This window comes from Oncorhynchus nerka, linkage group LG13, assembly GCF_034236695.1.
Source record: "Oncorhynchus nerka isolate Pitt River linkage group LG13, Oner_Uvic_2.0, whole genome shotgun sequence".
Lineage (NCBI taxonomy): Eukaryota > Metazoa > Chordata > Actinopteri > Salmoniformes > Salmonidae > Oncorhynchus > Oncorhynchus nerka.
The window spans coordinates 36,816,212-36,831,365 of NC_088408.1; the positions used below are offsets into that span (position 1 = coordinate 36,816,212).

Sequence of the window (15,154 nt, forward strand, 5' to 3'; positions counted from 1 at the left end):
GGATAAGGGGGTTCTCCTCCTCTCTGCCAATAGAGCGTTGGACCTCAACAAAAAATGGTTACCATGGTTTCCAAATTCGTCTATTATCTTCATCTAAGGTATGGAACTGATTTTAGGGCTTGCTTTACTGAATGTGTGTCACACTATCTATTATGGGATATGGACTTGAGTGACTTATGTGTCGACTGTGTTGCAAGATCTCTGCAAACACATGTTATCCTCTTTATTTTCTGATTTGGTTCTGTGCGTTGAGACAGGGCAGCTTGGTAAACGCTGGGACTTTATAGATTGTAGCTACTGAGGTCATTCTTGATAGTCCTTCAGCCACGGGAGATATAAAGTTGACAGAGCTTTCAGAGGGAAACGCTCTCAGAAATAAGAAATGTGAATAATCAGGAATAACAAAATAGTAATCCATGGGCGATATATCATATGAAGGCTAACTGTTCCGACAGAATAAACATCTGAAACCTCGTCACCAAAGAACATGACAAATATTGTGTTGACGTTCCTAAGCTTGTGCAGGAAGCCAAGCAAAAACACCACTGTCATGTGCAGATTCAGTTTCACTCCATTCTTGTACCTGCTGGTGTACATTTCACCTTGGTAAGAGCTTTTCTCATGTCATAGTCCACACCTGTCCAGAAGGACTGAGGTGGGGTGTTATTTGTCGAATATCAAATTTATATAAGGGTTAAAGTGTAACATGCCAAGAACATAAATGTTTCTGTTTAGTGAATTCTCACAAGGTTTTGTTAAGTGTTCTCACAGCAATGGATCCAGTCCCTTTTGAGCATCATTGCCAGTGATTCTTACACAAAGAGATTTCCTCTGCTGCACCTGACAGACAGAGAACATTGTTGTAACTGACCACCAGATGGCAGTATAGAGGTAGCCTACTAATTTGCTGTTGTGTGGGAGGCCTTTGTTGTAATGGCCAGTGCTGCTCAGATGTCAAGCCTATGAGGCGTGTTGGAGCTGGTCTGATAACTTTCCACACCATTATAACCAGGAGAGAGGTCTTCCGATTCAGCCTGCCAGACTAATGAATATTCACTAATTGATTGGAACAGAATCTAACCGTTTTTAAGTGTAACATAATGTATTTGTCTTCTGGCACGCACCAACCAGCGGCCCACATGTAAATATCTAGTTCTTCAACAAATAGTCATTTGGAATATGGACATTAACATAAATCTCACAAAATAGACCAATTAAAATTGTTGTACTGCTACTATTACCGTGTTACTACACAGGTATAAGATCAACGTAATTCACGCTTAAATGCCATGAGTCCATATCATTAGATAGTCACAGAGGACCTCAGATCAATAGTGATTAGACTAATGCATTTTAATTCACAAAGTACAGGTGAAATGACAGGGAATAAGCCATTATTGTGCTTTATAATGCATACTACATCATGATTCATAACAATATAGGGCAAATATGAGCTATAACATACTGTAACTTGGAATATTACGGTAGCAAAACATTGTGCTGTTTTCAGGTTTATGCCTAATATATGCCATTTAGCAGACGCTTTTATCCCAAGCGGTTTACAGTCATGCGTGCATACATTTTACGTTACTCGACAAATGTATGACCCAGATAGGATATCAGTTGTGCTGGGGCCAATGGTTGGGGGACCATATAAAGTAAGTTGATAAGATAGATGGCTAAGACAAGAAAAAAGTGATCTTTCATACAGTCTTACAGGTCTGGCCCGCCCAAATTACAACGCCCAACAGCATTCTGGGCGGTGCGTTCAGGCAGCTGTTGATTATCCATGTTTGAGTTCGTTTTGTATGGCTCGGTGCACCGGTTGTTCAGAGTTGATATATTTTAGACCATCACATTGGTGCTTAAGAAATTGACACCCGGAGCACCGGGTCATGCAAAACGAACGCTCCCCATGTTATTAGAGGAGGCGGTGAGCTCATTGAAAAAGACAACTCCCTCACACACAGAACAGCTCTCCTATTCCTGGAGGCTGTACATTCAAAGTTAACTGCGAACTTACAATAATAAGGCATGAGTCGAGCAACATGAGTCGCCAGCAGGACCCCAAGGGAGTCATCTTGACCGGTTATATTAGCAATATTGAAGTTGTATCGCCTGCCTCGGGTGTCAATAGTGCCGAAGAGATCGAGTCTTCATCGCTGAGGTGAGCGTATAGTCTGTTATTGACCACAGCCCACACCCTACTGTAAGTAACATTGTAACATTGCCGCTTGAATAGTTAAGAAAAGGTGCAAAGGTCTTCCAGTTGCCCCGCATGTAACCTCTAACAGAAAGAACACTCCGTGTAACGTTAGTCCCCAAGTCGCCCCTGACTTTTTCATGTGTTGATACATTGTTACCATGTTGACACATTGTGTGAAATGAAATAAGTTCTAGACTAAACAGGCAGAGGAAATACAGGCGTGCGTATGATAAGACAATAGGTTTTCTGGATTCAACTTTTTTTATTTTAAAATATCGTATGTAAATCACAGAAGTAGAATATAAGTGATTTTTCATATGTAGGCTACGCTACGTCACCGTGCCGAAATTAGACTGTCCAAAAACACCTCGTTTTGTTAGGGTTAACGCTCAAGTTCTCTAGCCTAACGCAACATATATATTCTATTTACACAAGCTTTGTTTGTTCTGCACATGTTTTAAAGAACCGTAAACACTATCCAATAACAAACCCCACGCATACAGGGTGAGGACACACACACGAAGACCGCACTGGCCAGTTGAAACTCGATGCTGGTTTTCCAGTTCAAGTGGCCATCTGTAAAAGCCCGTGTCTGTTCTAGGCTGCAGCTACAGTGGAGGAGCCCTGGCTTTTATGCAGGTGCCTCCACTCACCAGCTGGGTCCGAGGGTCCCCAGTGGCCCGACAGAGGGCTGTCCCGGCCAAGGCTGTACAGGGGTCTGTCTGTACTACTGTGCCGTAGTAGCACCATCCCTATTTGGCATGGTGTGGTAAATGTGGCACCTACATCCCTTTGTTGGTCTCATGTGCCAGTTGAGTTGGTCTTGCTTCTGCATGGGAACAGAAAGATAAAAACAAAAGTCCAACTGGGTGCATGGTCAATGAATGTTTCCCAGTTTTGTTGGAATAATAGCCTCCAGTTACACGTTTTTAAGTTATGAGCGATTTTGCCACCAGCTTACAGAGTCATTTTGGTCTTACTGTACAAACAAGTCACCAGCGGTACATGATGAACTACTCACCACAGAGCTTTTGTCTTTCCACTTGTATTGACTTATTACATAACTATTCATTCCACGGAGGCAAATAGAAAGAACAGAGTACAGCACTTTAAATGAGTTGATAACGACACAGTTTGTACAAAGAATGTGGTATGCAGGTAGGTGTGTTGGGTGTTTGTGCCTGCATGTCTTAAGTTAGGATGTAGGTATTCATGTTTTGCCCGGGAAACATATTCTTTCACTTGTTACATACATGTTATATAGAAGAGGCATTAATTAATAATTGATCAAGCCATTTTTGTATTCTTTACAAAATGTGGTGGGTCAGGTTGTACCCAATCAATAAGCTCCGCTGGTAGTGTGTTCGCTGTTTACTCTGACTGGAGTTTCTAATGTTCAAAGCATTTCAGTAACTTAGCAGATGCTCTTATCCAGAGTGGCTGTATACACGTTCATACTGGTCCCCCGTGGGAATCAAACCCACCACCCTGGTGGGTTCAAGTGCTGCGCTCTACCAACTGAGCCACGGAACAGTGGGGTTAACAGGTACAAGTCAAGGCCAAGTGAACAGCCTGTGTTATGATTTCCATCTAATCGGGTGAGCCGCTGAGCTTTTTGTGAGTGAGGTATAATATTGACTCGGGGACGACCTACCTTTAAAATGCCTCCAGCAATGTAAGCATTATGATGTTACCACATGGAGTCGGTGCACACAATCAACACAGGTTATCATCATGGTGTTATTGCTGCTGTTTGTGTTTTTATTGTTTTTCCATTGACACAAGCAGCACTCTTCACATTCCCTGTTTCCTGGTGTTGAAAATGTATTTCCACTTCGGGTAGAGATTATTCTGACTTGTGTTCATTTTTAAATCCTTTATCACTAAACTGCCAACGACGTCTTTTGAACGTCGTATGTAATGAACATTCCGACCTAGACATTTCCTAAATAAGTATAATTAACACATTGACGTTTATAGAATTTTGATGACCCAAACATTTGTGTTATAGGCAGTTTTAGGAGACCCCCCCACACACACACACACAATTGTGAATAAATAGACTGACGAACTGTGCAGTCTCTGACAAACACAATAACTCTTCTTTGAACAGGGTACGGTTTGAAAAGTGTTCTTGACCTTTTTTTTCTATACAGAGGAACATACACTATCTCAAATCCCAGAACCCATCACTGGGGGCTTTCCCATGCAGTCTGTCCAATCCAGCTGGCCCATATGACTACAGAACTTTGGCCTCAGTTCTTTGGAGCTGTCACCATTGTGGATACATTCATCAAGGACTACCGTATCTGCCCCCACATCTTGTACACGTGTTAAACCCAGCCTATTCTCCAGTCAATGACATGTCATTTGAGAGTGTACTCAGGCAGTAAGTATTATACAGGAGAATGGAGGGTCAGACTGAACCCCCAGCAGTAACGTTCCATGACTCTGTTGGGGTTGTCACAGCAAACAACCGGCTTGGGCCCATGTGTCGCTGTATTACATGTAGTGGATGTTTGGAATGTGCCTTATGAGTTAAGTCAAACTTGATTGCTAGTGCATGTGATTAACAGTAGTGTAATCCCCTGTTTCGTTGCGGTGCTAAACCATGCATGTTCTGCCGCTATGTATTTTAGACACCTGTTGTCACCACACTTTGCCCCACAGTACCACACTCAGGTTAAGGTTTAGTAAGCCTTCGAGATGGTATAGTATACCTATGCCACTGCCCCCTGAACTGCACTGCCAGTTCTTCTGTCTGAATGGATCTACATTATAAACTGGGTGGTTCGAGGCCTGAATGCTGATTGGCTGAAACCTGAGGTATATAACACTGTATACCATGGGTATGACAACATGTATTTTTACTGTTCTAATTATGTTGGTAACCAGCTTATAATAGCAATAAGACACCTTGGGGGTTTGTGGCATATAGCCAATATCCCACAGCTAAGGGCTATATCCAGGCACTCTGCGTTGCGCCGTGCATATGAACAGCCCTTAGTTGTGGTATATTGGCCATATACTACACCACCTCATGCCTTTATTGCTTAAGTATACTATGACCCCCTCTCCTTTGTGTCTGTATGCAAAATGACCAGGCACTAAACAGCAGAGAGACTGTTGTCTACCTTTTTGTCCTTGAGCACTGGCAGTTTGTCACTCTTGGAGCCAGCAAGATAGCTGACCTTTCCATGCGACTGGGTCTGGCTGTGGGGTAACGTTGGTGGTGTGTACATTGCTGGGATACTTGACTTTCCTTGTTCTCTTGAGTTCAAACCTTGCATGTGCTCCTAATGGGGAAGATTGTGTTTGCATTTCTCTCTTGGGATGGAATACAAACTAACATTGGCACACATTCCGCTTTTCTCCTTTATTGGCAATCTATTCCCCTCTAAACCAAATGTTTGCTGTGTTTTAGCTTGTTCCCCATAAAGGTTTGAATAAATAGAATGTTTTCCAACCCTCGGATTCTTCCAGAATTGTTCAAACATTGTGGCAATATTATCTAGAAAACAGACAGCGATTGATTTGTGAAAGCATTTCCTCAACAACCTCTCTGAATTTGCAATGGCGTGTTTATCCAGGGCCAGAAATGTCAGGCGTTACTGATACCCTGTGTATTTCCTGTGGCTGGGAAGGAGCTGAGGGCTGACTCATTTTACAACCTCCACAGACCTCAGGTGAGGCCTAACAGGCCTGCTGCTCATTTATATTCTGTCCTGTCTATGACCATGGAGGGTAGTGTGTACGGCCAGTACATCACTGGGGCCACGCTTCCTGCCATCCAGGACCTTTATACCAGGCGGTGTCAGAGGAAGACCCTAAAAATGGCCAAAGACTCCAGCCACCCTAGTCATAGACTGTTCTCTTTGCTACCGCACGGCAAGCGGTACCGGAGAGCCAAGTCTAGGTCCAAGAGGCTTCTAAACAGATTCTACCCCAAGCCATAAGACCCCTGAACAGCTAATCAAATGGCTACCCGGACTATTTGCATTATGTGCCCCTGCACATTGACTCTGTACCGGTACCCCCTGTATATAGCCTCGCTACTTTTATTTTATTGTTGCTTTTTAATTATTTTTCAATTTTACTTCAGTTCATTTTAGTAAATACTTTAACACTTTTCTTAATTGCACTGTTGATTAAGGGCTTGTAAGTAAGCATTTCACTGCAAGGTCTACACCTGTTGTATTCGGCGTATGTGACAAATACAATTTGATTTGAACTCTTCACTGTGAGAAATGGACCAGGAAGCCATGAAGAACACTCTGTAGCCCATAGAGCTGGTATTTAAGCTCATTTGTACTCTTTAGTTTGAGGTTATTATTTCTTTCACATTGGTTGTGTAAAACAAACCTTTTACCCCTAAGCTAAGGTGTATGTTAGCCTGGCCTGGCTTGACCCAGATTGACTGTGTTTAGTATCAAGTGCGTAAGCAGAAACAGTCATTTGGGAGTGTGGAACCGCTGAGGTTTCATGATTTATTTTTGCAACTCTAGGTGTCCCTTTAAAGGTCAAATGCAGCAGTTTTTATCTCAATATCAAATCATTTCTGGGTAACCATTAAGTATCTTACTGTGATTGTTCTCAACTAAATTGGTCAAAAAGAAGCAACAATAGCTTCTTAGCGAAGAGCAATTTCTCAAGCAAGAATTTTGCTAGTACTGTCTGTGAGTGGTTTGAGTGGGAAGGGGAAAACTCAACATTACCTATTATTGGCAGAGGTTTGTAACTTTCTTATTGGTCTATTAACTAATTTACTATGTGGTGATGTCACTGTGGAAGGCACAAACTCCCTCACACCAAAACAGGATGAAATGTCAGGCAGTCTTTTCAAACAGCTTTTACACTAAAGGGCATTATCATCATTTTCACAGTACTATTCCAACCTCATAGCATTGAAATGTATATAAAACACAAGCAAATCACATTTGTTGACTGCACTGGCCCTTTAAGTGCAACCACCATAACTATTTTGGGGGGGGGAGTGTAGCAGCTTTCTGATGCCCATCAGGAGTCCTCTTTGTGCTTTTCCCAGGGTTCACTCACACGGAGAAGCCTATCTGGAGAAAGCCTTCGCCAAGCCTGCAAGCCCACACATGCGTTATCCTTAAACTAGTAACTTGGCGTTCCTGTAAAAGGGTCTAGGCTGTGGCCAGCGAACAGCAGCTGACTGCAGGGGTTTGCACAGAACTACGTGCTGTAAGTGTGACGCGGCCAGAGGAAAGCAGAACTGCCGCACTGACTGACATGAGTTAACCCTTCACGTTCATGCTAATCCAAGTCCTATGTGGAACATACAACCACACTCTTGTGAAAACACCGCGTTCGTAGAGTTCCAATCCTAAAATGAGTACCAGACAGCCACCCAGTTTGTTTACTCATTATTAGTATGGTCTGACTTGTGGTATTTATAACTCACTTTAACCCTGATAAAATGATTGAAATAGTACTCATCATACTCTCTCCTTTGTCCACCAGCCGCAGGACAGGCCACTACAGTGTCCAGAACCGGGCCAGAAATGCACCAGGAAAGCCCCCGTACCACCGTTGTAACTCCCAGGACTCGTTGGATGAACTGGCCATGGACGACTACTGGACCGAGGTGGAGAACATCACCCTGAGTGGAGAGGGGGACGCAGAGCCACAGGAGGAGGTGCAGCTGAAGGTGCCTGATGGTATGGAGCTCTACTCTATAGCAGGAGTGTCCACTGAAAGTAGAGAGGACCCTTAAGTTGTTGAACAACTGCTTCAGGGTAACATTTTAGACTGAGATTTAAGGTGTAGTACAGCATTCACTATGTACATTATATGACTAGTGATTTACCTAGATCACTGTCTGACAGGATTCTTTTTTACTATAAACGCAACATGAAGTGTTGGTCCCATGTTTCATGAGCTGATTCCAGAAATGTTCCATACGCAAAACATTTCTCTCAAATTTTGTGTAGAAATTAGTTTACATCACTGTTAGTGAGCATTTACTGCAAGATGGCACCAGAGGGGAGGGCTGCAGTCTTATCGGCTCTTAACCAAACATGCTATTTTGTTTTTTGAAGTTGTTCGTAACTTATTTTGTACATAATGTTGCTGCTTACCGTCTCTTATGACCGAAAAGAGCTTCTGGACATCAGAACTGGGATTACTCACCTCAAATTGGATGAGGAGTTCTTCAATGAGTCAGACTCAAGGGATATACTATAGACACCTGACCAGGCCCAGATCCCTGTGATTCGCTGGAAAAGGAAACGTAGGTTTCGCGGTAAAGAGATCAGGATGCCTTGTGAGGATCAGGTGGTCAATCTGCCCTTGCCTTCCGTCTTGCTAGCTAATGTTCAATCGCTGGAAAATAAATGGGACGAACTGAAAGCATGTTTATCCTACCAACGGGACATTAAACTGTAATATCTTATGTTTCACCGAGTCGTGGCTGAACGACGACATTAAGAGCATATAACTGGTGGGTTATACACTCCATCGGCAAGACAGAACAGCAGCCTCTGGTAAGACACTGGGCAGGGGCCTATGCATATTTGTAAACAATAGCTGGTGCAGAATATCTAAGGAAGTCTCAAGGTTTTGCTCGCCCGAGGTAGTGTGGTCTACAGCTTATCATGAGATACTCTATCTACAGTTGAAGTCGGAAGTTTACACACAATTAATAAGTAAAAATTCCCTGTCTTAGGTCAGTTAGGATTACCACTTAATTTTAAGAATGTGAAATGTCAGAATAATAGTAGAGAATTATTTCAGCTTTTATTTCTTTCATCACATTCCCAGTGGGTCAGAAGTTTACACTCAATTAGTATTTGGTAGCATTGCCTTTAAATTGTTTAACTTGGGTCAAACGTTTCAGGTAGCTTCCCCCAATAAGTTGGGTGAGTTTTGGCCCATTCCTCCTGACAGAGCTGGTGTAACTGAGGCAGGTTTGTAGGCATCCTTGCTCGCACACGTCTTTTCAGTTCCTCCCACAAATTTTCTATGGGCTTGAGGTCAGGGCTTTGTGATGGCCACTCCAATACCTTGACTTTGTTGTCCTTAAGCCACTTTGCCACAACTTTGGAAGTATGCTTGGGGTCATTGTCCATGTGGAATACCCATTTGTGACTAAGCTTTAACTTCCTGACTGATGTCTTGAAATGTTGCTTCACTATATCCACATAATTTTCCTAGTCTATCAGAAGCTTCTAAAGCCATTACATCATTTTCTGGAATTTTCCAAGCTGTTTAAAGGCACAGTCAACTTAGTGTATGTACACTTTTTTAAATACATATTTTTTTATACCTTTTATTTAACTAGGCAAGTCAGTTAAGAACACATTCTTATTTTCAATGATGGCCTAGGAACGGTGGGTCAACTGCCTCGTTCAGGGGCAGAACGACAGATTTTCACCTTGTCAGCTCGGAGGAGCCAATCTTGCAACCTTACAGTTAACTAGTCCAACGCAATAACGACCTGCCTCTCTCTCGTTGCACTCCACAAGGAGACTGCCTGTCACGCGAATGCAGTAAGCCAAGGCAAGTTGCTAGCTAGCATTAAACTTATCTTATAAAAAACAATCAATCATAATCACTAGTTAACTACACATGGTTGATGATATTACTAGATATTATCTAGCGTGTCCTGCGTTGCATATAATCTGACTGAGCGGTGGTAGGCAGAAGCAGGCACGTAAACATTCATTCAAACAGCTCTTTTGTGCGTTTTGCCAGCAGCTCTTCGTTGTGCATCAAGCATTGCGCTGTTTATGACTTCAAGCCTATCAACTCCCGAGATGAGGCTCGTGTAACCGAAGTGAAATGGCTAGCTAGTTAGCGCGCACTAATTGTCGTTGTGTTGCTGGTTCGAGCCCAGGGAGGAGCGAGGAGAGGGACGGAAACTATACTGTTACACTGGTAATACTAAAGTGCCTATAAGAACATCTAATAGTCAAAGGTTAATGAAATACAAATGGTATAGAGGGAAATAGTCCTATAATAACGACAACCTAAAACTTCTTACCTGGGAATATTGAAGACTCATGTTAAAAGGAACCACCAGCTTTCATATGTTCTCATGTTCTGAGCAAGGAACTCAAACGCTAGCTTTCTTTCACAGCACACATTGCACTTTTACTTTCTTCTCCAACACTTTGTTTTTGCATTATTTAAACCAAATTGAGCATGTTTCATTATTTACTTGAGACTAAATTGATTTGATTGATGTATTATATTAAGTTTAAATAAGTGTTCATTCAGTATTGTTGTAATTGTCATTATTACAAATAAATAAATAAAAAATTGTACGATTTTAATCGGTATCAGCTTTTTTGGTCCTCCAATAATCGGTATCAGCTTTTTTGGTCCTCCAATAATCGGTAGCAGCTTTTTTGGTCCTCCAATAATCGGTATCGGGCAGCTTTTTTGTCCTCCAATAATCGGTATCGGCATTGAGAAATCATAATCGGTCGACCTCTAGTCCAAGCACACTAAGACAGTCGTGAAGAGGTCACGACAAAACCTATTCCCCCTCAGGAGACTGAAAATATTTGGCATGGGTCCTCAAAAGGTTTTACAGCTGCACCATCGAGAGCTTCCTGACGGGTTGCAATCACTGCCTGGTATGGCAACTGCTCAGCCTCTGACTGCAAGGCACTACAGAGGGTGGTGTCTATGGCCCAGTACATCACCGGGGCCAAGCTTCCTGCCATCCAGGACCTCTAAACCAGGCGGTGTCAGAGGAAGGCCCTAAAAATGGTCAGACTCCAGCCACCCTAGTCATAGACTGTTCTCTCTGCTACCGCACAGTAAGCGGTACCGGAGGGCCAAGTCTAGGTCCTAGAGGCTTCTAAACAGCTTCTACCCCCCCAAGCCGTAAGACTCCTGAACAGCTAATCAAATGGCTACCCATACTATTTACTGCTGCTCTTTAATTCTTTGTTGTTCTTACCTCTTTTTTTTGTGTGTATTTTCTTAACTGTATTGTTGTTTAAGGGCTTGTAAGCATTTCACTGTAAGGTCTACACCTGATTTTATTTTATTTCTCCCTGCCAAGATGGTCCATCCACCTTACAGGTGTGGCATATCAAGAAGCTGATTAAACAGCATGACCATTACACAGGTGCACATTGTGCTGGGGATAATAAAAGATCACTCTAAAATTTGCAGTTATGTCACAACTTGACACATCTATGGTATTGTGTTTTGAGGGAGCGTGCAATTTGCATGCTGACTGCAGGAATGTCCACCAGAGCTATTGCCAGGGAATGTAATGTTCATGTCTCTACCATAAGCCACCTCCTACATTGTTTTAGAGAATTTGGCAGTCTGTCCAACCGGCCTCACAACCGCAGACCACTTTTGTAACCAGGCCAGACCAGGACCTTCACATCCGTCTTCTTCACCTGCGGGATCATCTGAACTCATCTGATGCTGAGGAGTATTTCTGTCTGTACTAAAGCCCTTTTCATGGGGAAAAAATGAATTCTGATTGGCTGGGCCTGGCCCCCAAGTGGGTGGTCCTAGGCTTAGATTAGGGCCTAATTAACTTATTTAAATTGAGTGATTTCCTGAAATGAACTGTAACTCAGTAAAATTGTTGCATGTTGTGTTTTATATTTTTCGTTCAGAACATACAGTAGAGCTGAATAGGATAGTCTGGTCTGTTGTCCAGCCCATGTTATTTTGCAATACCACCACATAATGATCTCTTGTTGCTTTCATCCACAGAAGACAATAGACTTGCTTGATCCTACAGGATCAGGAAATGCCTATAAAAAGCACTGCAAAAGTGTATTGTTTAAGTCGACATTCATTGTTTTGTCTGGAGAACTTAAAGCAGGAACTTCCTTTTTGTTTCCGTTCTTTTCTATAACAAGATGGTTGGTTAGGAGTGAGGTCCTTCCCTGTTTCATGTCTTTCTCTATTCCCACACCTCCGTACATAAAAATGGCATAATACTAATTGCACAGTAATAATCTATGAATTACTTGTTTGTTTCTTTATCATTCAGTAAATGACTGTGTCCTCTCGCTAGTCTTCAGGCCTACACCCATGTCTTTCCATTAACATACCACTGCTCTTTTGGTGCAGCATCAATTCATCCCTAACTCTTCTGTCTGTAGAGGGGGAACAGGAGGAGGCGTGGCTGACGGAGGCTGGGCTGGCCACTCTGTTTGACGAGTCCGCGTCGGACCCCGAGGACATGATGGGGCTGTTGTCCACGCTGACGCGCACCCAGGCCGCCGCCGTGGAGAAACGTGTTGAGAAGCTACAGCAGACCCTCAGGAAGAGGAACAAGCAGCACCAAGTACCTGACGTCAGAGACATCTTCAAACTCCCGGGCACGCCAGAGTCAAAGGTCAGCCTACCACCGGTCCCGTTTCACTTGCCAGTCATGCCTGAGATGCCTCGCTACATAACAAACCCAGTGACTTGTTTACCGTAGTTGGTTAATATAATTACTAATCACAATATCTGTAAATGGACACCTGAATGTGAAGTAATACTTAACTGAATATCTTAATTTTATGCAAAAGAAGGTCTTGTACTCACAATTGGGGTGAAAAATATGACTTTCTACAATATCAGCAGTTACTCTTAGTTTGAATCATTAATTGATCAAAAAATGACCTATATTAAATTCTGATGAGAGCCTGCTTCTGTTTTATATTATGTTGCAGGAGGATGAAGCCAAGTCACCAGAGAGAAGTGAAAACAGGAAAAAGGATATTACGACAGATGGCATGTACCACAAGTTCTACTCACTAAATCTTTGTCTGGGCTTGTTGGTCTATACCTATAGAAAACATCACTGACTCGCCACAAAAATGAACTGGTATTTCTATCCACTGTTGTTTTTATGTGATACTGTAGATTTCCTGAAATGGTTCATGATCACAGGATGCAGAAGTGAAGATTCTACGGAAGAGCTGTTGAGTTGAGAAGATAACTCGGCAGTACACACGCGCACACACACACACACACAGGAAGCAGGGACATTGCCTATCTTGTCTGTTCGCGCCACCCCTCTGACCTTAACATGAAGGCTGTCAGGAATCCGCTCCCTATCTTCCATTATACACTTGCCTGTTTTCCTATTAGTGGAGATGGCAGGGTGGCACTGCAGTTCTGTGTCAGGGCCAAGGCCTTACATGTCTGTTTGACATGTCTGTCTGACATGGGTCACAGAGGGCGGACTGGCTCTCTGGCTGTTGACTTCCACAGGACTAGTCGTTGTCCCTTAGTTTCCCTTCAGTGGGCAGAACAGTCACCACCACCTAGTTCTAATCTCCCCACTGCTGACTTTGTCCCATCTGTGGACTTTCACACATCTAATTCATGAATTGCCTGTGTTATCTCTTGCTATAGGTGTAGCTTTCAATATGTCCCAATAATAACTCTGTGTGTGGGTACAGGTCAGGCGATGGGGCTGGGGAACAGGGCAGGCCCTGCTGAGCAGAGTGTGTCTGAACCTGAGACAGACATCAACCTAGAGGTGTCCTTCTCTGATCAGGCCCTCAGCTATAAGGAGGGTTCAAAGGGCAGCAGCGAGGCTCTGACAGACGCAGATGACAAGCTACCTGTGAGTACCCTTTTAAACATTAACACCGCCAAACGGATTGACTGAGCCGCTCATCCAGAGCAAAGTTTATATGCCAAAACAGGAAGTGTCACTCGTCAAAATAGCAGGATCCCATAGGCCAGTTTGGGACAAAGGATTTCAAATATGTATGTTTTTTTGGCAGAAGCAAGAACTTTGCCCTGTGGTGTTTATGGATTGAAACATGTTTCTGTTTTTACTTAGCCTACATCATTAATGATTGACCAAATTATGATTTGATATTTATATGGGCCATTATTTAAAGCGTTATTGAAGGCCTAGACCTGCTGCTTGTGTACTAGTGTAAGTTATGACATTGAATGATGTCATTTGCACTGATAACATTATCTATCAATCAACCTTTTTGAATAGAGTTTTTGCATGATATAATACATTTCAGTCAAAATACTGTTCTAGACTCCTGGTGTATCTGAGTTCTGTCTCTGGTTCTAGGGCCACCTAGTGGTTACAGATACTCCAATACTATGTCAGGGTCATATTCAATAGGCATCAAACAGACCCTGTTTTTGTTCTGATAAGTCCAATAAGAAGCGCTTGTTTTCATCTTCCATTGCAAAATGTTTTGCTACGGTGTGCAATAATGAATACAACCCAGTTTTACTAACTCCTAATGTAACCTGTGCTTCGCTGTATGACAGAACTTCAAGTTGAGCAGAGACAAGACAGGGCTGACCAAGGTTGGGGACCTGTCCCCCCATGACATGAAGAAGGTGCACCGCCTGGTGCTGATAGAGATGACCGCTCTGTTTGACACGGCAGGCATCGACCTCAAAGCCCACAAAGCAGTTAAACTCAAGGTCAAAGGTAAGCCAGTATGCTAGAACTGGAACACAACTGTATAACATTATATCTAAGAACCCTGAGGACTGTCCCACCAAGCTCTGACACAATTAGGTTTGTTGTGTTTGTGTTCTAGAGTCTGGCCTGTTTGGAGTTCCCCTGGCCGCCCTATTGGAGCAGGACCAGAGGAGACAGCCAGGGACCAAGGTGCCAATCATACTGCAGAGGGTGAGCAGCACAACCTCTCATTAACCACCGATCCTGGTTCTCTTTAATCATACAGTACGTCTGAATGCTCTGCAGTAGGAATCTCTTCAGTTTGCTGTAGTGGTAATGGCATTGTCATTTTGGGGCGGCGGGTAGCCCTGTGGTTAGAGCGTTGGGCCAGTAACCGAAAGGTTTGTAGATCGAATCCCCGAGCTGACAATGTAAAAGTCTGTTGTTTTGCCCCTGAACAAGGCAGTTAAACCCACTGTTCCTAGGCCGTCATTGTAAATAAGAATTTGTTCTTAACTGACTTGCCTAGTTAAATCAATATGTGCTGTCGATTTGGTGGTTTA

General features: G+C 43.0%; 1 protein-coding gene across 3 annotated transcripts in view; it reads left to right on the forward strand.

Annotated features, from left to right (window-relative positions):
- Positions 1–15,154, forward strand: part of arhgap18 (Rho GTPase activating protein 18) — a 22,622-nt gene continuing 7,468 nt past the window's right edge. For 2 of the 3 annotated variants that reach the window (XM_029676905.2, XM_029676906.2), the window contains exons 1-7: positions 1,962–2,167; positions 7,694–7,890; positions 12,316–12,551; positions 12,874–12,934; positions 13,609–13,775; positions 14,453–14,618; positions 14,731–14,822. In XM_029676905.2, the coding sequence (XP_029532765.2) occupies positions 2,049–2,167; positions 7,694–7,890; positions 12,316–12,551; positions 12,874–12,934; positions 13,609–13,775; positions 14,453–14,618; positions 14,731–14,822 (1,038 nt within the window). In that variant the 5' untranslated portion in view covers positions 1,962–2,048. Of the gene's footprint in view, positions 99–1,961; positions 2,168–7,693; positions 7,891–12,315; positions 12,552–12,873; positions 12,935–13,608; positions 13,776–14,452; positions 14,619–14,730; positions 14,823–15,154 lie in introns of those variants that run through there. The other variant, XM_029676907.2, reaches the window with a different exon arrangement.